At 46.6% G+C, this 27,740-nt stretch overlaps 2 protein-coding genes across 15 annotated transcripts in view; one reads left to right on the top strand and one right to left on the bottom strand.

The window, feature by feature from the left end:
* Window positions 1-5,678, top strand: part of MTUS2 (microtubule associated scaffold protein 2) — a 324,610-nt gene extending 318,932 nt beyond the window's left edge. For 6 of the 7 annotated variants that reach the window (XM_074859877.1, XM_074859876.1, XM_074859878.1 and 3 more), the window contains one exon: window positions 717-5,678. In XM_074859877.1, the coding sequence (XP_074715978.1) occupies window positions 717-933 (217 nt within the window). In that variant the 3' untranslated portion in view covers window positions 934-5,678. The remainder of the gene's footprint in view (window positions 1-716) is intronic. The other variant, XM_074859879.1, reaches the window with a different exon arrangement.
* A 183-nt stretch (window positions 5,679-5,861) lies between these two features.
* The window catches only part of SLC7A1 (solute carrier family 7 member 1), a 47,913-nt gene continuing 26,034 nt past the window's right edge, over window positions 5,862-27,740 (bottom strand). For 6 of the 8 annotated variants that reach the window (XM_074859884.1, XM_074859888.1, XM_074859887.1 and 3 more), the window contains 11 exons: window positions 26,368-26,526; window positions 23,947-24,118; window positions 21,921-22,045; window positions 20,110-20,332; window positions 19,152-19,291; window positions 17,376-17,478; window positions 15,374-15,585; window positions 14,900-15,048; window positions 12,388-12,496; window positions 11,530-11,631; window positions 5,862-9,310 (listed from right to left, as the gene is read on the bottom strand). In XM_074859884.1, coding sequence (XP_074715985.1) covers window positions 9,207-9,310; window positions 11,530-11,631; window positions 12,388-12,496; window positions 14,900-15,048; window positions 15,374-15,585; window positions 17,376-17,478; window positions 19,152-19,291; window positions 20,110-20,332; window positions 21,921-22,045; window positions 23,947-24,118; window positions 26,368-26,526 — 1,598 coding nt within the window. In that variant the 3' untranslated portion in view covers window positions 5,862-9,206. The remainder of the gene's footprint in view (window positions 9,311-11,529; window positions 11,632-12,387; window positions 12,497-14,899; window positions 15,049-15,373; window positions 15,586-17,375; window positions 17,479-19,151; window positions 19,292-20,109; window positions 20,333-21,920; window positions 22,046-23,946; window positions 24,119-26,367; window positions 26,527-27,740) is intronic. The other 2 variants (XR_012627698.1, XM_074859890.1) reach the window with 2 other exon arrangements.

The raw sequence follows: 27,740 nt of genomic DNA, 5'->3' as shown, positions 1-27,740 counted from the left end.
TGGTGTGCTCTGCAGTCCTGCTGCCCACCACGGGGACTGACGGGGTTCTCTTTGCTCCCACCCCGCTCACAAACCGAGGCCCTCCCAGGGAAGGCCAGTGCTGGGGGAGGGTGAGCGTGCACCTGCGCTTTATCTCAGCCTCAATTTCCAGTTATCCTCTCCACCCCCTCTGTCCATGAGCAGAGAATCCTGTTCTTGCAGCGCACTGCAGCCTTACATTTTAGCTACTTTCAAATATACAGATAAACAAATATGCTAAATTTTTCTTTGAGGAATTTCCAATTTTTACTCAGTTGTCTGTATGGGAAAATGGCCATTTCTGAAGTGTATGGAGTACATGATCACCACATAAAGTCCTTGACACCTTTGCATGCTGTGCATGATGCTGACAGTTGCACGAGGCCATGGAAGAAGGCTGGAGCTCATCTCATCTAAGCTTTGGCAGCTGAGCTGCCTCCGAGAGGTCTAGAGCAAAGACGCAGGCACATCCGGAGGCAGAGTCAGACTTTGGGGGGCAGTTGGGACTTGTCCAGCAATGAAGAGCTATGGCCCAGCTGGGGCAGCTCAGTTGCAGCCCTAGGGACAGGTGGATGGGATGGGATGAAAGGAGGTGCTCGGCATCCTGCCTGACCCTGCCCCTTGTGCAGCACTGGCTGCGTTAATGCCACCATCTTCACACTGGTGTGCCTTACATGTTGTCCTGCTTCCCTCTCCAGGCAACTGTCAGAGGAGAATGCTAATCTTCAAGAATATGTTGAGAAAGAAGTGGAGGAGAAGAAGAAGCTGAGCAGGACTAATGAAGAGCTCCTCTGGAAGCTGCAGGAGGGAGATGCTGTGAGTCCAGTGAAACTCCCAGCCACATCATCCACTCCTTTTTATCGCTGCTCATCAGGGAACTCCTCTCCAGCAAAAGTCAGGACCTTGAGGCGATGATTCGGCACCAGCGCGCTGAAGGTCCCCTGCCTTTTATGCATTTCCAATCTGCTAAATGTTACCATCCAAGGAAGCATTACCATCAACAGGCGCCCAGGGTTCGCAACTGCAAGCATGCTCAGTAGCTGCATAGCTTTACACTAGGCAGGGTACTCTTATAGTCCCCATATAGAAGCTCTTGGTTCTGACATGTTGATTAGGGTAGCAAAAAAGATAGCAAAAAGCTAGGACAGCAGAAAGTTAGGATAGCAAAACGTTTAGTTTGATGTGTTAACATTTTAACTATGGTTAGAGCCAAAAGTTGGAATATACTATATTAATGGTTCATCAGAATGAACTTTTGCTGCAGTATTTCAGGTTAGTTACAAATACAGTTCAAGTTGTGAATATTTCTGTATATGTGTCTGTGTTTATATACATGTACGTATTGTACCTTTATACCTATTTATAGATGCACACACATATATATGTAGTTGAAGATGTTCTGAATTGCATTTTTTATATTATTGGATACTACTAAGTGCTGATATATTTTCATTACAGTCAGCATTTTTCTAACTCGTGCCTAAGACTTGTATCTAAACAAAATGCATTTCTGTTTAGCCTCCCAAGAATATTTATACCCAACCTAGAAAAAAGTTACACAGAAGTAGAAGCGCCTTCCAAACGACCACCAAGTGGTACTCTATGTAACATGAACACCAGCGACTTTGAAGTTCTGAGACAGTACTGCCTTCGAAACCATCACCTTTGCATTGAACATCAGATAAGATATGCATACCATTCACTGCTTTTTAATTCTTAGCATCGATATGGTAAGTGGAGATAGGCTAGTGATGACAAACCTGAGGGTTTTAGCAAATTCGATAGAGATTACTGGTTAATGTGTTTCAATTTTTGTGACTTTAAATCCTAGTTAGATCTTATCTTGTTTTACCTTGTCCTGGTTTGGATACAATCAAAATCTCTGGTTGTAGGTTCCTGTCCATTTTGATTTATTTCAAGTCCCATAAGCAAGAAGGAGAAAATAAGTTGTTCATCCTTGACCTTTGCTGGCCAAGAGATTTCCAGTATTAGGATGAGATACCAGGCACCTGTTAGGGCTCTGAAACACCAAATAGAGCACAGTGGACTAAATGGGCGCAAATGAGGTCAGAATTTCTTTCCATCCACATATATATATTATTTCACATGCTAAAGCTTACCCAAAGTTACAGAGCACTTTTAAGATTCATGGAAAAGAGTGGCTAAACTACCTTTAACTTCCCTGCCTAGAAGCAAAAAAATTCACCCAGGCTTGGGATTGCCTCCCTACCCGAGGTGGTGGTGGGGCCAAGGAGTGGCTGGAGTGGGACAGGCTGCAGGGCCCTTGTGGAAACCTCTAGCAAGAAAAAAAATATCCCTGAGCATAATTTAAAAAAAAAAAAAAAAAAAGATCTGTGGGATGCTTTTCTATCCAGCTTGGGGCAAAGAGCCTGCATGCACTAGGGTTGAAGTAAGTGGGAGGCGGTATGTGCAGTGAACCCCTGGGGTGTGGGAGCATTGCGGGGAGGGCAGCTCTCCTACCCAGGTGTGCGGTGGCACTGGCACACCCTGTGTGAGCAGAGGTGGGATTGCACAGCCCTGACATACTCTTCAGATGGGAGATGTGCTTCAGCTTTCCTGGGAAGTACTCAGGATTCACAGAGTGCAGCTTAGATACAGCTTCAATTGTTGTCAAAGCACCTGTGCCCTGTTACACAGCACTAAAAAAAGAAAAAGGTGATTTTTTTTCTCCTTTTTAGAGAAATTTTTGTAGCAGCTTTTGCATGATACTGTGATACTGAGTAAATTGAGCATCTTGTTAGAATAGATCATGCCACACCAACTACTACTGTTGAAATGCATTATTAGATTTTAGTGTGTCCAGCAAGTACAATCTGAAAGTAAGATAGATACCTAGCACACACACGCACACAAAGCCCCTTCTTGCCAAGTACAATTTTAATCACTTCCATACTTGCTAAATGCACAGATACCTGCAATACCTACTGCATTGTCATGTTTCGTCCCACCAATACAACTCTGACACAATGAGATCATAGGATCATAGGATGATTTGGATTAGAAGGGACCTTTAGAGATGATGTAGTCCAACCCCCCTGCCACGGGCAGGGACACCTTCCACTAGACCAGGTTGCTCAAAGCCCTGTCCAACCTGGCCCTGAACACTTCCAGGGAGGGGGCAGCCACAGCTTCTCTGGGCAACCTGTTGCAGTGCCTCACCACCCTCACAGTAAAGAATTTCTTCCTCGTGTCCAATCTAAATGCACCCTCTTTTAGTTTAATACCATTGCCTCTGGTCCGGTCACTACAGGCCCTGATGAAAAGTCTCTCTCCATCTTTCTTAGAAGCCCCCTTTATGTACTGGAAGGCCACAATAAGGTCTCCCCAGAGCCTTCTCTTGTCCAGGTTGAACAACCCCAACTCTCTCAGCCTTTCTCCATAGCAGAGATGTTCCAGCCCTCTGACCATTTTTGTGGCCCTCCTCTGGACCCGCTCCAACAGGTCCATGTCTTTCCTGTGCTGAGGACTCCAGAGCGGAACACACGACTCCAGGTGGGGTTTCACCAGAGCAGACTAGAGAGGGAGAATCACCTCCCTTGACCTGCTGGCCACACTTCTCTTGATGCAGCCCAGGATATGGTTGGCTTTCTGGGCTGCAGGTGCACATTGCCAGGTCATGCCCATCTTTTCATCCAACGGTATCCTCAAGTCCTTCTCCGCAGGGCTGTTCTCAATCTCTTCATCCCCCAGTCTGTGTTGATACCGGGGGTTGCCCCAACCCATGTGCAGGACCTTGCACTTGGCCTTGTTGAACTTCATGAGGTTCACATGGGCCCACTTCTTGAGCTTGTCCAGGTCCCTCTGGATGGCACATCCCTTCCCTCCAGTCTGTCGACCACATCTCTCAGCCTGGTGCTGCCTGCAAACTCACTGAGGGTGCTCTTGATCCCACTATGTTGTTGATGAAGATATTAAATAATATTAGTCCTACTACCAACCCTTGAGGGACACCACTTGTTACTGATCTCTGTTTGGACATTTTGCTGTTGACCACAACTCTTTGGATGCAGCCATCCAGCCAATGCCATATCCAACGCCCATCCATCAAACCCGTATCTCCCCAGTTTAGCAACAAGGATGTTGTATGAGACTGTATCAAAGGCCTTACAGAACAGGTAGATGACATCAGTTGCTCATCCCTCATCCACCAACGCAGTCACACCATCACAGAAGGACACCAGATCAGCCAGGCTGACTTGTTGGTAGTTTCCAGGGTTCTCCTTTTTACCCTTTTTAAAAATGGGTGACATGATACAACCAGAGTTGTGTCCATCCTTTTTTAATTTATTCATTCTTTCCCTCTATTTCTGGTGCTTTCCTTATCACTTTGTTGGTTTAAATTCATATGCAAGAGATGCTTCCAGCAGTGAATTGGGAGTGGGGCTTTTATGGTGGGAAAACCGGGACTGATCCCAGCTCCGCCATCATTTGGTATCATTGCCAATCCCTTTCCCATCTAATTTTTGCCTCCCAATCCTGCCTCTCACTGGATTCTTCCTTGGCATGGCCTCTGGGGCCTGCCTGATTGCTAGCAAAGCTGCAGGAAGTCTTGCCTGACAGAAGGAACCCAGCAACTCATCCCTACAGATGTGTGGAGGGTGATTCCTTCTGGTGCAAGCCCAGAAACATAGACTTTTTTTCCCCAAAAAAAAGGTTATTCCTTTTTCCTGATCTTCCTCTGTTCTGGCCCTCCTTGCCTCTGCGTGCCAGAGTAGGTGTGAGGCAAAAGCCCAGGTTGCTCGGGGAGCAGCCCGAGTGGGGCAGCCATTCCTGGGGGTTGAAGACCCCCAAGTGCATGGCCAGACTGGTGACCCCTGCTCTCATCAGGGAGCTGTGACCATGCAAGGTCACCTTGGCATTCCCAGCAGTGTGGGGGCCACATCCCTAGCCCTTGCTCCCAGGCCGTCCCTGCTCAAAGGGGAAGCTTTTGCTTTCCGGCAGCTGGAGACTTCCCAAATGCCATGGCCACTGTGGGGGCCTTTCCATTTGCCAGGGTAGGGTGGCCTTTGGCAGGAGAGGGAACACAGCCAGCACTAAGCAGAAAAAGGTTTTAGTGCCCCTATGTCTTTAAAAAGAAACCATTTGATTTGGTTAATCTTTATTCAATGCAGAAGGCTGCAGCGGCAATAAAACCTGCTGCTGTGAAGGGGCTCCAGAGACTGGCACTGGGAGCAGATAACAGCTGGGGATGGCAGGAGAGCTGGCAGCGAGCAGGCGGCACAGATTGCTGGGAGAGCTGGAGGAAAGCTCCATTTTCCTGCAGGAAAGCGCCGTTTGGCCCCGCTGGGATGGCACCTCCTGTGGCTGCCGGCACAGAGGGGTTAACTCAGCAGATCCACTGCGGCAATGGCAAAGACTTGTGGTGGTGGCAGGCGGGGTAGGGGGGAGAAAAGGAAAAACTATCAAGTGCAAAATCAGGTATTTTACATCTCTGCACTGATGGTGGTTGTGTCCCATGGACACACTGAGGAGCCTCTGTACAGTTTCCCACGCAGCAGGAGTTCTGTGGTCCCGTTTACTATGTGGCTAATGATTACAGGAAGAGTTTGTATTATTTCAGTTATGATGTACAGATAAGTGTAATATATTCCTGATAATAAATACTTGCGCCAGCGCACATATGGGCTGACGCATACGAACCCGTGTGTCCTGCAGTGTTTTCTGTATGTCTGTGCACACAGAAGCTGGAATAAATGGAAAATAAAGCAAAACCCCCTTAAAGGGTTACCCCACCGAGGTAAAGACTGAAGCTGGGCAGCCACTTACCCTCCTGGCACTGGGGCTTGCAAATGAGGGTAAACAATAGGCATCATTCATTTGGATATTGAGAAAAACGTTTTAATGCTGTACCACATAATTACAAGTGAATTTTCAAATTCCAAAAGCATCATTCAGGGGAGAAGTATTTACAGTGTTGCCAGGATAAAAAGTAGCTGCACACCCACGCTGTGCTCCGGGGGCAAGGTTCACATTTTAAACCTTAAGGCTTTAATCGCTACATGAACTCAGTAAAAAAAACAAAACCAAAAAAATCAAACCAAAGACCAAAACAAAGATAAAAAAAGATAAAAAATAGATTTGCTTTGCAGAACAAGCATTGAAACTATTTATCACGCCTGTAAGAAATTCTCAGAAATCATTAGGAAAATAGACCATCAAACAGAAAACAGAAATGTATTTACATTTTGCTTAATAATTAAAAAATAAAAATATACAGACTCTTCCATGGCTTCAGTCAGTAAAAATCCCTTTACTGACATGACCCAAACTCGTGCTAGGTTTCCTAGCACACCGCCTCCGGGCTGCCAGCGGTTCCTGCTCCTTGCACCCAGCACAGCTGGAAGGCACAACATGCTGCAAGGGAACCCTTTGCTTCCCACTGTTGTCCCAAAACCACAAGTGACTCTGCCGAGACCACTGCCCTGCCACGTCAAGAGGGAAAGGTGCCTCTCGCTGCCTGGAGCCTGCCAGGTCTCAGACGAACCTCACATCTCAGAGCGTGAGCCAGGAGCAAATACCCTGAGAAAAATCGAGGTCTGACTCTTGCTAGCAGAGACGTTCCAGGATCATCTGGTTTCCAGCTGGATGTCAGACACTCCACAGGACCCCAGTGGCAACCATAACATAGAGTGTTAAGGCAGCCCAGGGCAGGGTTTATGGGGGAGGCATCGCTGCTGAAGTGGAAATCAATGATAAACCATGAGGCAAGCAGCAGCAACCGATGGCACCAGCAAGGTGCTTGGCCTTCAGCTCACTTTTGGGATGCTGGCGTGCCCGCCGGCTCACGGGGAGGTGGCTGTGAGGACAGAGAGTGTTGGTTCACTGTGTACGTATAGATTTAGCCTTAAACAAGTGCAAGTTTTTGGTAAGGGGAAGGAAGAAACAGAACCTGCCCTTCATGTCGGGCCCAGTGGATGCGTTTAGATATCCAAGGGTTTAGAAAGAGAGATGCTTTCTCTGCCAGATGGAAGAGGCTTCCTTTGAAAGGGGAGGGTGTTGAGAGGCTGCAGGGGAAGGACCACAGGGGAGCTGGCTGCATGAAAACCTGCACCACTTTTGCTCCTCCCCTTCAAAGCAAGGCCCTCCAGCCTGACGGTCCTGTCTGTCCCTCTTCCTTCCTTTGGGCAAAGGACAGTAATGCTCACTTGTACGCAGCTTTCTGGGGGGAGAAAGTTAAGAAATTCCACTGGAATTCATGAGTATATAAAATGCAATCAGTAAAGAAGCAGATTTTACAAATATAAACATACTATCATATTGCTTTCTGGTCTCTTGAGTTAGTATGAATGGAGGCAGCAGGCAGTGACAGGCACCCTCTGTACACTATGAATAGGAGTTTGTTTTCATCTGGGATGGACGAAGGGCGAGTGTCCACAGCAAGCACTGCCACCTAAACCTTCACTCTCCTAAAACCCTGGCAACAGACAGCAACGCGTGGTGTCAGCACCAGCAGTGTTTTCACCAGCGTGGTGCCCTACAGCCCCCCTGCCCTGCCGCGATCAAGCACAAACGGCTCCAAACCAGCAGCGCTTTGCCTGCAGCACGCACCCGCCTCCACGATGCCCAGATGGGGCTGGCGGGCAGGGGGGCAGCCCCGCAGCCTCTCATGCTGCAGAGCTGCCCAACACTCAGCACAGCCGCTCGATGCTCGAACCGATGGCAAACTCCACCCCAAGGGACAGGAAAAGGGAGAAATGAAGCCGAACCCATCTGGAAATGATTTTCAGTGCTCAAAGAATGAAAGTTGTAAGCAAATAAGCAAAAGGTAGTCGTTTTTGCACAAAATGTTTTTTGAGGGGGGAAAAAAAAGCTGTTTTGACAGCAATTTTCCATTGAGAAAGGCTGGCTGGCTATGTATCTGGATTTGCTCTATAACTGCAAACTGCAGCCCCAGTGCTGCTCACCTCCACCTGCCATGCACCAGCAGTCAGTAGGACCCTTCCAACAGCTTCCCCAAGGGCTCCTCTCAAGCGAACAGACTGGGTGCAACCAAACACGCTGAAACAAGTTCAGTCCTTTGGGCTGGAGCCTGCCCTGGAAGATCAGGCAGGCCATTTTTACTATGTCTGTCGACTTTGGCAGAAAAGGATCTATTATCGCGCCAAACAAAGGCATCGCGTCTCCATTCCCACCTCTTCATACAGCAAAATGCTCTGCATCTGTACAAAATATTCTTGTAATAAAATAACAACTGAACTATTTACAAAGAAAAGCTCAAATGAATGAAGGCATATCATCCACAATAGCAAGGTTATAGCAGCAGTTGCATGTCTTCAAAGATACCTCGCTTGATCTATGTTACATGCAGACATCAGCAGGGAGGCAGAGGAGACAGAAAAAAAACCCAACCTAAAAAAACACCCATTCAGCAAAGTCCTTGATGTTGTCCTAGAGGCAGTCAAATGTTGCCTTTTAGCTTACAAAATGTACAAGCAAGGTGTGAATGCAGTCAGGAGGGGATGGAGCAGGCGTACACAGCTGTGTCAAACTCATCACCTCCCCACCAGCCCACTCCCCGGGTCAAGTCGCACCAAGAGGAGGCCAGGAGGTCCCCAGGTCCAGCTGGACACGGGGGAAGCAGGTAGACAGAGAGCCAGGGAGACACCTTCGCTTCCCTGTCACTGCGCAGGGCTGCAGGCTCCCTCCACCTCCTTGTATCTGGTGAGTAGTAACAAAGAGATGGCAGCACCCGCCAGCAGGGAACTGACGGGTTGAAGAAGTCATGATGGAGGAGTGGGAGAGATGGGGCTAAGGATCCTCACCTCCACTAGCAAATTTGCAGCGGTGGCTCTGGGGCTGGTACAGGCAATAGCACATTTAAATACCAAATCCGGTGACACAGAAAGGTTTTCCTATGAACCTTCTCAGAGGAAAGGCAACTGAAGAAAAATGACCCCCATCAGGACTTCCTCTTCTTCTACGTGCTGCTATTATATGCCATAAAAGCTGAAACGAAGTTATGGAATATAAATACCAGAACAGATCCTTAAGTAGACAATAAAAATAAGTTAACATTTATAAAAAAAAAATACATACAGCAAGAATTCTGCATATTTTTAAATACTTTTCTTTGGAAACACACTTCCAGTCAGAATTCAGTCCCAAACGGTCACTGCTGAATGTCGTAATTGCTCAGAAGCTGGTACCCAAAGTAGGGAAAAACATCCTTACGTTTTGGTACAACGGGAAACTTTGCTCCCCTCTGAGTTTACATATTCTCCCCCTCCCACACCTTCAGTGCCTCTTGGGCTGTGGAGTGTGTAGAGCTTGCCTGCGTTTAAACAAAACAGACCTCAACCTAGTGGCATTTAATTTTGATATTCTTCTCTCTCTGCTTGAGTAAGACTTTGTATATGCACAAGGAGCAGCGACCTGGCAGGTGGTCAAGAACCAGCGACTGAAGCAGACCCTGACTTCATTTTGTGGGAGGAGCTGCACTCAAAACGCACCCTTGAAATGCACCAGGGAGGCAATGCACACGTTGCCTTCACTCCTTCCAATTCCAACCTTGGCAAAAAGAGCCTCCCAGTGTATAGAAGGAGGCCAAGATTAAAACTCCTCAGCGGACAGAAAGACTATGAAGTCTCTCTTGGAAACCTGAGAGAGACAGTCCACAGTCCAGCCGTGTAACTTGGGAGATGATGGTCTGGTTCCCCTTTCTGCTGCACCAGATGTCTGGTGAGACCCTGGTCAAGTCATGCAGGGATCTGTTCTTCAGTTCTCCATCTGAACGACGGGTCAAGAGTCCGTCCCTTCATCAGCAAGAGCCATGCTGACAAACAGATTAAAGATTGTCTGGTGTTCAGAGGCAGTAGTGTGGAGAACACCTAGGACAGCATCCACTCAGGTTGGGAGAAGGGATTTCTGCAGTATCTATTGGGGATGACCCGTCCCTGGAAGCATTTGAGGTCAGGATGGATGGGGCTTTGAGCAACCTGATCTAGTGAAAGATGTCCTGCCTGTGGCAGGAAGGCTGGACTAGACGATCTTCAAAGGTCACTTCCAACCCAAACCACTCTGATTTTATGATTTGTTTTTCAGTACAAGCTGAAGCATGAATTTAAATCAGTGGCATTACATGGGCATGGCCCACCCTCATGATGCTTTAACAAGCCTTTTTTAGGGTAGTGAATTTGGCTGGGGAAAGCTATTAGAGAGAATTTTAAAAAAATTTAATCTTACAGCAAAACCAAGGCATTGCCAAGCAAACACAGACCCTAGTCTCAACTCCAAATTTCCCAACTTTCACAACAGCCAGTCTCTGGAGATGATCTCCAGTCCCAAAGGGAAAGCTCCTCTCAGCAAGTCGGACCCTAGAGCTTTGCGGTGTTTTCTGGGCTGCACGCTCTACTGGGACCAAGGAGCCCCTGCACACCCCCACAGCCCTCCCCTGGGCAGAGGGCAGAGGCCAGGCACTGTTCACAGAGGAAGCTCAAGCCCCTGCAGATCCTCCTGTACTTCCCCTTTGTTGGGCAGAAAGGCGCTCCACCTGCCGATGCCAAACCAAAGTCTCACGGCCAAATCCTTTGCTAACACCACACAGCCAGCACACAAAACTGATGTGGGGAGAATGAAATAGGGCCCCACTCATCAGAGCTGGGCTCACAAGCACTTCTGCTGGCCACCCCACCACTGCAGCCACACCGCTGGTGATTTCCAAGGCGAAGAGGTAGGACAGCACCTCGTCAAGCCATTCAAGTACTTGCACCACAGTTTTATGACTAAACCTGGCAATCCCTCTGCTGAGCATGTAGTCAGCAGAAACATCTGCTGGTGTTACCTGCACGCTGGCAAATGACTATTCACCTGACAAGCAGCAATCACAAACCCTCCCAGCATTTCACAGCAGCGGTGCGCTTTAAAGAATATGAGTACGTAGTTGAAAAAAAAATTAAATACAACAAAAACTGATCTGATACTTTAAAGAATGCAAGTTGTGCAGATGCTTTCTTAACCAGGTGAAAGCCAGTGTTTGGCAAGAGCCTTTTTTTGTGCGTACACGTGGGGCACAGCTCACACTGGGTGAAGGACAGATTGGGTATAACCCTGACAGTAGCACTGCAAAATCTGCTCCATGTTCCATCAGGTAGAGTATCTGTGGGGAGATAATTCCCGGGGCTAATGAAAGAAAGACCTTTGTGAGGCCTGGTTTCATAGCAGCATTTAAGGTTAACTGGCACACAGAAGCAGTTTTCTTTCTACACACTGGGATAAAAAAAAAGAACAGGAGAGGGAGGAAGGGAAGTGCATAGCCCCCAGATTAGCTGGGAGTATGCCAGAGGTGTGGCTTTTTTCCTTGTGATCCCTTTTAACTGTGCTACTAAGCAAACCGCAAGCTGCAGCAACAGGGCTGGGGAGTCCCACATTACACTTCCTTACTCCTGCATTACTGATTAACCAGATGCAGCCTGGTTCAGGATCCCCACCACAAAGCTTCCTTCACTGCAGCCATTCCCCAGTTGCCCGTAAGCCAAACATGCAGTCATTTACAGCTGTCCGAACCAGCGTCCGTGTTTCTCTCTGCGTCTGCTGAGGCCGCGTAGGTGGCTTCCACGCTGTGCCATATTCCATAGGTAAAGTAGATGATAAAGCCTGCAGAAGCCAAGGGGAGAGGACACCATTAGCTCTGTAAGGAAACAGAAACCACTACTAACACCCACCGACACATGTTACAGCAGGGTTAAGTCCAGCCATCCTGACAGCTACCTTCTAGAGGACAGCCACTACCTTCCTTCGAGAAAAGCCATTAACACAGGCACCAGTCTTTAAAAGATGATCTATCCAGGCCCCAAACAGGGGGCTGATTACAGAATAAACTTCTCATGCTTTTCAGTGAGTTCATTGCAGTCCATTCTGCAGAGAGCTTTCTCTCTCCATTTGTGTGCCTACAGCCTCCATCTCAGTAAAATACATCTGCAACGGATGCTAATCTTACTTGTTTTCATTGTTAACAAATTCCCTGAGCATTTCAGGCAATTCAGCCTCCTCCACACAGCTACTGGGAGCACACTGGGATGCAGGCCCAGCTCCTTCAGCTCCAGAAGCACAAGCCCCACCACCTGGACTGCAGTTCCAGGACAGCCAACAAAAAACACTCTATGGTTTCTTGCTGGCAACAAGACCCATAAGATGGTTCATGGGTTGTTGTTTTGTCCTCACAAAGGCTTCATGACCCTGGATTTTAAAATAAGGCTTGAGACACACTGCCTAAATGGCTTCAGCTAAGTCACCGAGGTTGCCCAAGGATGATGAGAGTGCAGAATCCCTCCCTGGAATGATAAAATGAAGTTATGGTTAACAAAATCTAGTAACTCTGATCATAACATTTTTTCACTCTCTCAAACTCACCTATGAGCATCCAGACTGCAAACCGTATCCATGTGCCTAGGTCTAGCTGCATCATGAGGTAAACATTCACAAAAATACTCACAACAGGAAGAAGGGGCAAAAGAGGTACCTGAAAAAGAAAAAGGGATACATTACATCCACAGGGCAGGTCAGTGGGCAGGCAAGAACACTGCAGCCCTTGTGAACAGGAAGCAATGGCTGCTACCAGCTCTTCAGCTGCCAGGTCTGAGAAAAGGCAAGGTTAGACCAAAACAGAGGACATCAATCCACCATGGGAGAGGGGTGTGAACACTGTTGTTCACCTGTTTTAAGAATGGTTGTCCTTGTTTTGTGGTCTGGAAGGAGGCAAGAGACAAATTTTAGCAGCAGTACTAAATACTTGTGGGGCAACGGAGAGAAGAGGAAAAACCAAGGACTGCATCATGACAGGCACCTACTGAAGACCAAAAGGTAAGGGGAATGTCAAAGGAGGGGCCTGAGGAACTTCATCCAGCAGGTACCAAGGTAATTAAGCAATACAGAACAACTTATCCCAGAGCAGAAGAAAACCAGGAAATATAGTAAGAGATGAGTGCAGCTGTACCAAGAATGCCTTAATGATCTGAGATACAAAGAAGAATGAGATGGTAAAGCCAAAATGCAAAAATCTGAATATAAAGAAATAGTACAGACATGTAAAGACAAAATCAGAAAGGACAAATTTTAACAATAGAAAGGTTTGTGAATATGGTGAAACCAAGAGGAAAGTGAACTTCACTCCTAAGGAAAAAGAAGATTTACAAAAAGAAACAAGCTGAAAAGTTGTAGGCCCTTCTTGATTTAAGCTTCACAAAAAATGGTGAGCAGCTGTTCACATCATTAGAGAAAGGGGATGGGCACACAAATTAGAAAATAGAAGAAGAATATTCTTCTAAATTAGGCTTTGTCAAGTCAGTAGAGACAAATAAAATTTCTCTAGGTGGGTGAGTTATGTACCCAGAGGTTGCGGAAGTGATCTCTGAACTATTAATAGGCATGTCTCAGAGCTCTTGGTAGACCAATAAGGTGTCTAAGGACTGGAGAAGGGAGACAAATTACCTAGTAAAAAGAAATACGGAAAAACAACTGGGGAACAAACCAGTCAGCCTTAGATTCCCCAAGACTTTGGAGAAAAATTACTCAACAGTCAGGTTGTAAATGTCTAAAGGACAACAAGGAGATAAGAAACCACCATTACAGATTTAGCAGTGACAGGTCTAATTTTTTTTTCCTTGGACAGGGTAGTGGCTGAGGGGAAAAAAAGGAGGTAAAATATCCTGAGTGTAAGTCAAAAAGATCTCCTCAGAAGCAAGTTCAGAAAATACAGTTTAGATGACAGTTCCTAAGTTTTCTGCTCCTGGATATTTCTGTTTCTTTTTCTGGGACCATAACCCCAAGACAAGCTGCAAACATTACCTTGGGCAGCTCTGGATGGATGAAGTTATTAAAAATCAGAGAATTTACTGAAAAAACTGTAATTGAAGAGCAGTCAAAATGAGAGCAGTTTGGAGGATGGGGTTAGAATCCAAAACTAATTTAATAAATTGGGGAAATAGCCTGAAATCACAGTATGATAAAACATGACTTGCAGGATTATACTGGGGAAAAAAACCCATCACAGCATTTGTTTAATATAGAAACGATGGTGTGCTTGGACAGGGCAGGAAAATGACAGAGTTCTTCATACATAAGGCTGTTAAAGAGAGAATGGTCATGTCTTAGTCTCCATGGGGACTAAGTAGGACATAAAAGTGCACTTTCTTAGAGCCTTTTAGTGAGTACCCCTTTGATCCTCACACACAAGCTTGCTTCTTGGGTTCTCTCTCCTTCCGTAACCACAAATCTTACGTGGCCGTTCAAAATCACCCCTTCTTCCTTTGGACTCTGTCTCCTCCATATCCTATACCCATCTGCTTTCAAAAGCACTGTCCTGTCCTTCCCTTCTGGCCACACCTCTGCACCAGGTTCTGCCCTTCCAGCTTCTCCTGGACTCCAGCACCATTTACATTTCTTTCCAAGTCCTCTACTGTCGCCTCTGATCTGACCATGCGGCTTCCCCTTCCGATTCCCTCCTCCGACCTCTCAGCTAAACCCCCCTCAGCCCCTCTTTCTGTGCCAAATCTCCGTCTGCCCACGGGGCACTGACAGGCAGCAGGCTTGCCACAACGCTTCTTCTGCCATGCTGCACTTTGCAGCAAAGCACCTACACTGACATTTGAGGTTAGACCTCAAGAGGAAATCACAGAGGCTGAGCTCAGCTCTGGTAGGGCATTCCTTTATGCAATGAGCGCAGACTATGAGACGTTACAGCCATGTTAGCTGGAGAGCTCAAACCATCAGCTCTATTGGCAGCCCTGCATGGAAAAGTTCACATCATGTCTATATTCTCTGCGTGTCCATTTGGCCAAGTCCCCCCTTCTGATACAGGCCAACATGCTCTTCCTCCTCCTACCACATCCAGCTCTTCTCAAGCTACACCTCCCAGGACACTCACCTTAAAGGAGAGCTTGGTTTTGCTTTCAGGCTGTTTCCATATAATGAAGCTGACAATGAAAACAAGGATGGCAGCAATAATCCATACAGCCTTTATCAGAATGCTTGGCTCAAGGGCAGTGAGGATACAGCTACCCACGATAAGGAAACCTGTGAACAGACACCAAAAGCTTACTGAATCTTTTTTAGGAACAGGAAAAAAAAACCCACAAAACCACAAGCAGACAAAGCAGAATCTGACAGCTTGGCCAACAAAACAGCAACACATGAAAAAGCTAACTGTAAGAGATATGCCCTTCCCCTTATACACACACATACCCCTTCTGTGGATTTATTTTCAAGTCATAAATTTAATCTATAGATCTTCAATTGTTTTGACCATTACAAAAGCTCATCAAAACTACAGCCAGGATGTAAGCTTTCCCACTACAGTGGGTACAAGGACCTAACAGCTGGCTCACTGCCCAGCGCTTACCAATGATGAAGGTTGAGACGTTCACCACCGAGCCAGAGAATTTGGAAGGGTCTGAATTTGGGGGACACAGTATGGATTTGAGGGAACACTTCTCCTCTTCCTCCGGCAGAAATCCTGTCTGCGACTCACTGGTGCTCACAGACTCATTGTTATCTGTCTCCTCTGTTGTCCTAGCCATCTGGTATGCTAAATTAGGCTGCTCTGGCTGATACCTAGAAAAGGGAAATGAAACAAAGAGCATATTGGTTTGGTGCAGGGTACTGTTTGTTTAAAAGCCACACAGATAGCCATGGCTGCACCCCAGATCACTATAGCACCAGAACAGGCACACATAACATCTACATCCTTCTGTTTCAGGGGTAAATCTGAGGACTAATGTCGGCATAACATGAGCAGCTATTGTCACCTATAGCTTGGTTCTAATGTCAGTGTTTTAAACTGAACAGTGCTTTTTCATAAACCCTGCCATCCATGTCACCAAAACATGATCCAGCAATACCAGTGAGGACTGGAGAAGGAAGCAGCAGGGGGACGGACAGACAGACAGTCATAACCAGGCCATCGGGTTATCTGTGGCAGTTCAGCTCTTGCATTTTGGCAAGAAGGTGGCTGAGCTAACAGCTCAGCAGCTATAACACTCCAGCAGCTGCTGGTCACACCCGCAGTGACATTCCTGGTGCCCCGTCCTCCTCCATCCCTGTCTCTTCTGCTAGTTTGTCTGCTGCCACATAGGGAAGGAAGAGGTGGAAGAACAGTAATTTTTTTGTTGCATGTGTGGGCAGCACTTCATTCAACAGGGTCCTGATGCACAACCATGTGGATCTATAAAGAAAAAACACTTCCAGGCTCAGCTCTCTTTTATAGGTTTTGCCCTTGACTCTCAGCTACAAGCCCCACTAAAGGCAAGGGCCATTTTGAAAGACACCTTAAAATTGCTCCTGTGGGAATGTGTTTGCAATGAGGGCATTTGTGAAACACTGCAAATTGAGAAATGCAGTGAAATCCTTGGCTCCAGCCACAGCAGGGTATTAGCAGCAAGACCCTACACCTTTGGAAACAATTCAACTGCTACTTCATCAGGCAGCCAACAGGGCAGCCAGATCACTGCCCAGGCTGCTACAAGACAGGCTGTCGGCTCTGCAAATCTACGATGGGGAAAATGCCATACAATGGGTACAACAGCTTGCAAAAATAAATTAAGAAGCCATTTATGGCTGTATGGAGAAGAGGGGACTGGGAAATCAAAGGAAATATAAGAGGGTTAAGGAAAATCATCAGGGATTTTCAAGGGGCAGGGTGGACAGCACAGGCACACAGCAAAGGTATTGCAGAACAGCACTGGCCCTTCACCTGCTGCAAGACAGTTCTGAGTTCAATGCACTTGCTCTGAGCAGGTAAAAAGCCTCCACCGGACTTTGAATAAGTCATTGAACACAAAGGTATTCTTCAGTAACACGGTCTTCAAAATACAGTCCTTATGGCTAGAGTGCTGCTGTCTGTGAGGTGCCAAGCATGAAGAGACTCAATTTTCAGCTTATGTTAGGGAAGCTATGGGAGCTCAGCACTCCTAAAAGACATGCACTAAGGCACTGATCCTGCAAACACATACTCAGCTTTTTTTCTGCTGCTAGACTTTAACTTGAATCCCCTTTCAAAAGTAAAATGACTGAAACTGTATTCCCAGTGGAAACAAGTGTGATGACGATGCAGGCATCCAGGACCACCCATCTCTCATCCTTACTCATTGGCGTATCTCCTAGGGTATTCAGGGTTGACTGCAGCAGAAGAAGTGGCATGGACCAAGGATCAAACTTGGTTAGTTCAGAGGGCCCCCCTGCAGATCCAACTAGCACAATCTCCCACGAGCTTAGAGAAACAAGTTTTTCACATGCTTATAGCTGGAGATGTTCACAGTTTTACAGGGACCATGGAAACTATGAGGGCATCTGATAGCTGTGTGGATTTCTGTGTGATACAAGAGAGGCCATTTCTACAACCATACCTCAGTACTAACACGCAGGCTGCCACCAAGGAGTAAGCCAGGAGGGTCCCAATGGACATGAGATCCACAAGATCTTTCAAGTCGAAGAGAAAGGCCATAACAGCTGCAGGAGGAGAGGAAGGTGAGAGAGGGAAGAAAAATCAGTAACATGGCAGAATACGCACATCTCAGGAGCATTAATGACAATACGACACACATGTGACTGTTGCTCAGGCCTTGGCAGGGGACCTCAAGCTGTCCTGAGATGAGAAGGCAGGACTTGGCGCATGGCCTTGCAGGCTGTCCCAGCACAACCTCCCTAGATGGAATCAGAGGAAACATTTACTACAGTAAATGCCAGCCTGTTTGTCTTCACATGGGTATGTTCACCCAACCACCAGCAATGAGCAAGTGTTTAAGTCTTGTTGCCGGAGTTCCCCAGTACAGCTGCAGCACCCCTAAGGTCACCATTATCTTCTGGAGGTAGCTGGAGGGAACAGAGGGCAGGCAGCACCTCACTCTGGTGTCTCAGCTCAGCTGGGGCAAAATCAGGCTTGTGCACACAAAGGGACCAAGCATCGAGGGCATCTTAAGGTAACATGCCTCATTGTGGGGGTTTCCAGAAAAAGGTAGACTGCCATCCCCTAGGAATTACCCTGCTTACACACCCTCACCAGGCAACCCCTGCTTGTACAGAACTTTGTTTGAAGACCTTCAGAAGCAGAAGCAAGTAAGTAGAGGACAAATGCCATAGTCAAGACATTCAGGTGATGTCACCAGTCCTAAGAGAGTGCAGGGATCTGAGCTAAGCCTGGCCCAGCCTGTCCTCAATGCACCACCTGGAGCCCAACAACCAACCCAACCTTCAAGCTCAGCTGGCAAGTGCTGTCCCTGCAGCTTCATGTATGCTTTGGTCCTAGGCACTACAGACCACTCTGACGAGACCTGGAGAAACTGTGAAGCACTTTTTTTTACTTTATCTGGCTCTTTTTTCCCCCCTGTCTAGACCCAAGGACATGTGAAGAGGAAGGTGTGAGAGAAGAAGCTGTGAGGAGGCTCCATGAGTCCCAGTGGCAGTAGCTGAGTGCTTTCTCAGGAGCTCAGAGCCCACAGTGGCAGTCTGGCAGCAACTGCCCACCAAAGGCGGCATGCTCTGGAAGTGATGGCTCATCCTGCATTTGCAGCAGAAGGTGAAGAGGAAGCAGCAAGGCTCTCCTCTTCACTAGGCATCGCGAGGAAGGGGGCGGCTGTGAGAAGAGGGTAAGCTGCTCATCCTTGCTGTCTGGGAGGTTTAGTTCCCGTATCCTGGGGGCCAGGAGAGGGAAAGGGAAAAGAGGACAGCTGCCAGCTGTAACTAACTGATTAACAAACACCAGTGCCACAGTGGCCATCTGCCTGTCTCTGGCTGCTCTGGCGTCTTCTGCCGAGCTGCTACCCACAGGCGGTGCGGTGCCTTCAGCCAAGCCAGGCCAACAGCCACAAGGATGCTGGGGCACCACTGGCTGCCACATTGCAGGGGGTTAATTATTTTTAAGACCAGCAGAGCACCCATGGAGCAGATGAAGGCGATTCCTGGCCTGAGACAGGATGGCAGCAAAGAGGGACAGGCACACAGTGAGTTATTCATGCTTATCCTGCTCCTCCAGGGCATGTCTCGGAAACCCAAGGCATCCTCTGGGATGTCATGCTGTGCAATACATCCAATTAATAAGTTGGGCTAGAGTCAGGCAGACTTATCTGCCCTAGGATGAACTTATGTCTCCTTTCCACACATTCATACAAGTCTTTGGATCTTACCTGCAATGGCCCCTGATGTCACTGTTGCAATTACTGGAGTTTTTCTCTTCTCGTTGACTTTAGCCAAAGTTTTAAAGAGAAGTCCATCTTCTGCCATAGCATAAATTATTCGAGGCATTGGAAACATGGAGCCAAGGAGACTAAGGACACAGAAGGGGGAAATAATCTACTTATATCACCTCCTGCTGAACACAGGCACACAAATGAAAGCAAATTTACGGCAGTACAAACACAGAACAGGTGGCTTTCGTTCACTTCAGCTTCTTCAAGGGCTCCCTCTGCACACCCATGTTACTGATAGCTGGCAACTGAGGTGCAGCCTCAGATTTGGATACCTAAACTTAGCCATGGGCATGAAAACAGTCTGACTTTCAGGTAGCAAAAGAGCTGTAGTTTCTATGAGCCTCTATGACTTTCTCACCTAATTCAATTATGTCTAAGTTGATCTGAAACAATGGCCTCCAAGAGTGCAGGAGAAGATGACGTATTCTGCCTCCAGCCTGCCCAGATGGCTGTCCTGCAGGCAACCTGCAGACAGACGGCCCTGGATATGGTAAGCCCCATACGCTCCAGAAGATGCCCCCTGCACTACCTGACACAAGTCTGCTCTCCACCCAGCAGGCCAGGATGTCTTGCAGGCAAACCATGCTTGCACTGCAGAGTTGCCTCTATGACTTAGTCACTCAATCCAGATTTATATTCCAAAGATGCATCTCCTGGGTCTGCTGCTAAGATGGGAGTTTCTGACGTGATACTGGTCATGTGCATCTCTGAAATCCATCACAGGCTGAAATCCTGGTCCTTTTGAAGTCAACAGCTCTGAATTTCATCCCTGGTCTCAGCTCCCTTGACCCAGGGGAACACAGTGAAGGCAAAGCCCTGACATCCACCATTTTTTAAAGGAGCTGAAGATACATGTTTGCCCTGAGAGACGCACAAAGGAAGAGCACTGTCTCACCTCGTAGAAAGTGCACACAAGGAACCAACAGCCACTGCGTAATTGGCTCCATCCCAACCCACATATTTAAAGGCATTGGGTAAAGGGCTATTGGTATCCAGCTCGCAGTAAGGCATCATGAGCGTCAGGGCAGCTGACACACCAAAATAAGCCACGAAGCAGATGAGCAGAGATGCCACGATGCCAATAGGAATAGCCTTCTGAGGGTTTTTTACCTCCTCGCCTAGAAGAAAGAAATTGAAATATCAGCTAAACAACAAGCAAGAACTTTATCCCAACCTGGGGCATGCTGGCTGGGGCTTTCAAAGGCTTTGTGGGCAGTGAGGTGCTGTTTAACCATGACGCCGCTGATGGTTTGTCCCATCCACGTGGCATATCACAGCCTGTTTGCTCCCACTTCTGCTGCTCCTGTCACTCTTTCTGGCAAACATTTGTGGAGGTCTTGTAAACTCAGGCACACAAACAATCTGGATTAAAAATAGTCCTTTCCCCAAAAAGGATTATTTTTACCTCCAATTATTCCTGCTATCCCACTGATGGTGCAGCCCCAAGAAGAGTTCAATAATCACAAATGATGGGACAAGAAGTTATTGTGCAGTTGTAGGGCAAGTCCTTGGGTGACCATTTCAGTTAGCATCTCCACCAGAACTACTACACAGCAAACACAGCACCATAAGCGCCCAGTTCCAGGGAAAGGCAGACTTTGCACAGCACCTGGAAATCATACGGATCTTTGAAAATCCCTCTTAAAATAAGGACTCCCTCTATTTTTTAATGGAAAATTTGACAATCAAGTTGGGATGAATGTGCAAAAAAAATGAAAAAATCTTCAAAATTCGGGCACTGATTAATTAAGAAACAGCTTTGAGCCTTCCCTGTCCCACACAGCTGCTCTTCTCTGAAAGCAAAAGCTTCTGAGGTTTGGCATTTCAGGAGGATGCACTGATAAGCAGACACCCATACACCTATAAGTCAAAGGCAGATAAACGTGTTTCTCCTCCAAGGAGAGGCCCTAGTGCTGGCTGGAGTAGTGGAGCCAGCACTTCTCAAACTCCTTGGAACAAGACGCAGTACTGCTTTATCTGTCTTTCTGATGATCTCCTCCTCCCTCTGCTCCAGCTTTGAAGCAACTCAGTTCTTGCCAAATGTGAAATCATGGATAATCCTTCCTTTCTCCAAGGAATGGAGATTCTTCTTAGCCATGAGAAATATGACAATGCTGATGGTTTCTCTCTCAGAAGGAGATCTCTGAACCTTTGGAGATAAAAATTTCCCCTGATTTTGAGGCACAGCTTTAGGCTGCAGATGACTCTCCAGAGGCTCCCTCTTTTTCTGGCTCTTTAAATACTCCAAAACCAGTGGAGCTTCTTCAGCTGAAGGCACTGAAGAACCCTACTCCATCTGGAGTTAGTTTCAAACTTCACCAGTCATACACGGCATCTGAACCTGGGCCTTCCCTGTTTGCCTAACTGGTAAAGCTGGACATGTTTTCTGTGGAGTCTGACCTGGTTAGTGTCACCAGTGACCATCCATGAGATTGGGCCCTGCAGGCAGAGAAGAAGGGAGAAAGCTCGTTTTGTGGGTTATACAGTCTAGCTGCCCGCCACAGCAGCTAGAAGTCAACGCTCAGGCACCCAGGGACTTGCACATACTCAGCACTTTGACTATTAGTTGCAGCTGAGCCAAAAGCATATTCTGGGCTGAGGTTCAGAGTGTTGATGAATGCAGTGCCTCGAATTATTCAACATTACTGAAAGCCAATCTATCAGCAACCAGGTTCAAAACCGGAATGAAGACATCTTCCCTCTTACCTGTAGTAGCAATACAGTCAAATCCCACGAAAGCGTAAAAACACGTGGCTGCCCCTGACAGGACTCCTTTCCATCCATAGGGCATAAATCCTCCGACACCATAGACCTTTTCCTCCTGTGTTTGACTAAAAGGCATGGCACTGGGTTAGAAGTCATCCTGCCTAGGTGGGAGTAACAAAACTATTCACATATCTCATAATAAAATCCAAAGCTGGAGTTCAAAGGAACGCTCTCTCCCTTTCACACACTAGCATACAAATACCAGGCAAAATGATAAGCCCTACCCACTGCTGAGCTTTGGACTGGCCTGCAACAGCCTGAGGAATGCACGGAATAAAAATGGTTCATCGTTTGTTCCCACCACCTGTTTTATGGGGCGGATAAAAATGTCTTGGCTAAGACAGGGAGAAAATAGCATGAATATTTAAATTCTTCTCCTAATATTACTGCGTGTGTGCAGATACACATATTCATTTAAATGTAAGCTTTTGAAAAAGCACAACATGTAATTCTGAAAGCTGAAGATGGAGAGACATGTAAACCATCCACTTCTCACCTAAAATGGACTTAAAATGTAGGTGAGTAGACATCAGAGAGCAGTGCAGGGTGCCGCGACTGTCTAAAATTCACCCAATCCTCCATTCTCAACTTCAAAATTCCCTGTGCCAAGCTCATACCCAAACCATGCTTGTGAACCTGAGGCAGGAGAAGAGCCTGCATGCCTGTCACACCAAATGCTTTGCTGAGCCTCATCCAAAGTTCATTAAAGTCAACAGACAGGCACATACTGATCCCAGTGAACTCTGGATCAGGACGCCAGATCCATGTGCCTGTGCCGAGTCATGTATAACACATCCTTCAAATCAAGTGACTTTGGTCATTTTTTCAGGGAAAAGCCTTTGTAAAGATGAATTAAGGCAATTAAATTGAAGTAAATCCCAAATCTGCAAGTCTTACCAGGTGTAAGCATCTGAACTCTCTTGTAGAAGCTCTGCTGACACGTAGATGAAAACTGGCCTGTTATTTGCAGAAATAGCACAACCCAAATGTGGGTTACTCAGGAAATAATGATAAAATAAACCCCTGACAGATTTTATGAAAATGGTAAGTGCTATGGGTCAAAGAGCTACAGTTACACTTTGAAGCTATTGCACAAATTGCTGCTTGCATGGGAATAGCAGTAGGGAAGGAGGGGGGACCTTTCCTACAGAAGCAATTTGTTCACAACAGGTTGAATTTTGCAGAGAGGCTCAATAAGCAACTTGTACACAAGCCAAACTTGACCCATGCAACATTTATGAATCTCTCCAGTTTTTGCCAAACTGCACTTCCTTACAGGCCAGCCCAAAGGGTTTAGATAGCAAGCCAGGACTGAGCTGATGTACATGGAGATATTTAAAGGCCTTCATTCTCTGTACAGTCTCAAGCAAAAATGAACAGTCTTGTATCACTGGCAACCCTTGTAAGTTCCTTAATTTTGATCTTGTATAGGAAGACAGGATTTTGACCAAGTAGCAAAATGTCATTAAAAATGGATTCATGATATGCTTGCTGCAATGCATTAAAATAATTTGCAACCTGCCTTCATTTTACTGAGGCGTTTGGAACAAGGTCTCCAAAAAGTAAAACAGTGCCTCGAGGATATTGACCAACTGTCCAAAGAAACTACTATATTTGGTCATGGCTTCATACACACACCAGAGCCAGCCTGGTGCAGCCTTCAGTAGGAGGTTGTCTAAAAAGCTCTTGTTTCTCAAATTTAGATGCCATATTGGTCATGAGGCTGGAAATGGTCAGTTCTGCAGCAGGGCCCACCTTGACACAGCCTACCTCCTATCAGTTTCAGCCCATCAGCACAGCCTGCTTTCAGCAAACGCCCACCAAAACCAGCTTTGCCTCCAAGGTGTTTGGCAAAGGAGGGAGCCATCCCATTCACTGGTTTTCTAAATCACTCCACAAACCCCTGTATAAATTTGCCATTGAAAATGCATCCATTTCAGAGCTGAGAAGAAAAGATCCAACTTACTTGTCTCTGTAAATGCTGCTGTTGGTGTAAATGTCCTGTTCAGTCAGCTGCCAGTTTTTAATAGACCCTTTCACAAAGCCGGAGACCATGACAAAGCCAAGGACGAGGATGTTGATGCAGGTGAACACTTTGTTCACCAGGGCAGATTCCTTCACGCCAAAAATTAAAAGCCCTAGGGAAAAAATGGCAGATGGGCAGTCAGGCGTTGCACCACCAGTGGCAGGCACTGGGGACTTGCAGAGACAGCCCAGCTCTGTTCATGCTGTTCGCTGCCGAACTTAACCACACCTCATTTCTCCACAAAGCCAAGTAGCTCAGGTAGGTCAGGATTAACTCACCCAGAAGGAGCATGAGGACTCCAGCCCAGACTACTGCAGGATGCAACACATCTTCCCACTCAGCATGCCCATTTGGCAAGTGCCCTTGGTAAAGTGCTTTGCTAACACAGCTAAGCTGCTTGCAGCACTTTCAACGCCAGCTCTGGTCATCTCATGGCACTACACTATGCCACCTAGATACAGCCTCAAATTCCACCCAGAGACCTGGAGAAAGCATCCTGGATGGTTTTTCATGGAGAAACATCATCTTAGAGGTCTTGGCAACATGCAGAAGTTACGAACAACATTCAACTTTCCTTAGAAGCAGGGGAAAATATGAGCAAGGACCAAATCCAGGAGGACAACTACTTTAGTGCTGAAGACACAGAAGAAGGTGGCATCTTGGGAATCTTGCTCCCATTTAATCCAGTGGGAGCTTTGCCAGTGAGTTCAGCAAGAGCAGGATTTCAACCTGTGGCCTTAAGAGCATCCATGTGAAGAAGAGCATGTTTACAGGCTTTGGCAACCAGTGTATCACTGAGGCATAGCTCGGCTTCTCCGAATGACAAGCTCTGGTAACTTGTGATTGCTTTTCAGGTGCCTGATTTTCAAGAATCCAAACCTTTAACCCAAATCTTAGGCAGAAGCTGAGGGAGAAGGCAAAAAACTTCACAGTGGCCTGAGGGAAAAGTGAAGCACAGGGTGTCCTTACTGCTACTCCAAGGCACTTCAGGGAGAGGGGAGCATCCTGTGCACTCACCTTTCCTTCTTTTAAAATAGAAAATAAGCTGAGACAGCCACATCAGGGACGTGTTTGATAACACTGCATACCTGCCCTGGTAAACTTGTAGGGTACCTTGTAGAAATCTGAAGCTCAAGACAGTGCAAGCAGAAATAAACCTGTAGTGCTTATAGTTGAGTCTAAAGCTGCTCATTCAGCAGCTTTTTGTAGAAAAGAATGGTCTGCATTTTTAATTAAAATCCAGGGAATTTCCTCCATGCAGGGGAATAAAGCATTGGTAATCTGCATGATTTTATGCCTCGGCAGTGCTAAAGTGAGGAGTCCTAAATTTTGTAAATTGTATCTGAGGTGAAAGACCAGATTCTAATTTGAAACTAGAGCAATTCCTATTATATGCAAATGAACAAAAAGGAATATCTCTCCCATTCAGATGTAGTCCTGAAAACAGAGGGCTGCTATTGACGTCAGCCATCTTCAGTGTAGTCCTAGATACAAATGCAAACCCGGATGGCTAAAGCACCCCTTGCTTATAAAACCTGTCCCCATGAGCGCAGCTCATGCTGTGAGACGGCCATCCTGATAAGAGTGGGACATGTTGGGATAACCTTGTTGGGGTGACACCGCAGCTTCTGCATATGGAAACCAGAAACATGAAAAGCGTAATTCTTTAGATTTTCCTAAATTTGACAATGCTTTGCAAGATCCAGTTGGAGTAGAGGTAAAAGTTCAGAAGGATTTTAATTTTAGAAATTTTCAACACTCTTTCAAATTCTGACACATTTTTAGAAAAAAACAGGACCTGACTTTATCACACATTTATTTCTCTGGAGTCTCTCATTCACTGCTGCAAACTGAAGCTTGTATATATTTAAAATAAAAAAAAAAAAACCCAAAAAAACAGTAGTACATGAGGTTCTTACTGAGTCCTTTTTTTTTTTTCTTACTTTCCTGGTTCAAGGCAAAGAAAATTGGCAGATTATCAAAGGGGGAATAAGGTTGATAGAGCAACAGAATTTAATTCTTGTGTAATAGGATTTGTGGAGGGAAGGATTAAACTTCCATACCTGATTGAGGATAACAAGTCATCTTTTCTTTTATTCTTTACATAAAATTTGATTGAAGGTTTTACAAGTGGCTGAAAAAATATCAAAAATGCTTCCCTCTAATTAAAAACCTTGTAAACAGGCTATGCCCCATGCTAACTCTACAGCAGCTATGTAAGTCAACCCAACATTTGTAGCAAAGAAAGAGTCTTTAATACATTGTCCAAAATAAATCAGGACTTTGAGCCTATTCCAAAAGCAAACAATGAAATTACAGAAGAAGGAGGTTCAAGACTCACAAAACCCTCCAAGGTTTTACCTGTTAGGATGATGATTATCACCACAGCGAAGATGTCTGGGTATTTTGCTAGCACTCCGGGAGCATCCATTGTCATGTATTTTTTACAAAATTCTTCAATGTGCTGGCCTATGATTTCATCAAATGTTGCACTCCAGGCTCTGGCCACGCTCGAGGTTCCTGCCAGAGGACAGAAAGGATGCAGATCACCCTTCACGGCAGGCACACGTTCCCAACAGGGGGTACCTTGCACAGCTTTTTGCCATGCAGGGCCTCAAAGCAACCTTGTATGCATTCCCTGGGTGCTGGGAGCAGCCTTTGCTCTGCAGATCCAGCCCGCAGCCTGTAATTCATGCCTGGCATCTGCTTTGATGGTAACACACACAGGTGGTGGTCTCAGACCACTCAGCTGACAAGATAAAAAAAATCCTTATAGCGGTTCGGCTTCTTAGTAAATCTTGACTTTGCCTTAAGATACAGCCTAGACTGACTTTCTCCTTATGCTCCCAGGAGCATGACCTTCCCCCACACCTGGTAGTTTCTGCTGCTAAAGAGGTCTGAGTCTCTTCTCATATAGCAGATATCACTGGCAGCTCCAGCCGGGTGGCTGCAGCCCAGGCAGACGGCCCTCGCAGAAGCCGGCCAGGCTCCAGCAGTACGAAACTGGAGCACCAGAGCCTGGACCACAACACTCACCCAGCTTTGTAAGCTCTGCACTCCAGCAACATGCAGGTCTGCGCCAATCTCTGGTGCTAGAGCACCCGAGCAGGAGAAAGACTCAGATATAATTTACAGGTTATCTGAGCATAAGGCAGCCTACTGCAGGACACTGGTGATGATCCCAGCAAGCGGCATAACTCCTGCCTGCAGCAAGTGCTCAGACCTCCCCCTCCGGGACTGCTGTTTGCTGCAGTTCCCAAGAGCACCAAACCACACAGAGCTTGCCAGGGGAGGACGGAACCTGGGGTCTCTGGATGACCAAGTCTGGGACCTTGTCTGGGCCAGAAGAGTCATTTCAGAGAACAGAAATAGTAACGATGAAGAGCTACCACCAGACAGTGACACCCTTGTGTAAAGTAAGTAGGTTTGGGTAATAGCCAACTTCTCCCTCTCCTGCATTAAAGTGGCTATCATTATACTCCCTATGTCTTATACAGCACACTATATATAACAGCATCTAATTGCATGATATAATTACTACTGTACATAATTACCTAGTTAAAAAAAGAGGTTGGTTTGGTTTTAGTTCGCAGAGCAGTGCCTCAGAGAACGCTGTCAGGGGCCCCGTCCCACCTAGAACAGTTTGTCCTGACACACTCACCTGTGGGCGGGTGTTCAGGTTCCAACTTCGGCACCTGCAATCGTGCCAAACAATGTCCATGCTCACCTACCGC

Source organism: Strix uralensis, chromosome 2 (genome assembly GCF_047716275.1).
Source record: "Strix uralensis isolate ZFMK-TIS-50842 chromosome 2, bStrUra1, whole genome shotgun sequence".
NCBI classification, from domain to species: Eukaryota; Metazoa; Chordata; class Aves; order Strigiformes; family Strigidae; genus Strix; species Strix uralensis.
The sequence above is the reverse complement of the archived record's forward strand: the minus strand, read 5'-3'. Positions and strand labels throughout refer to the sequence as shown.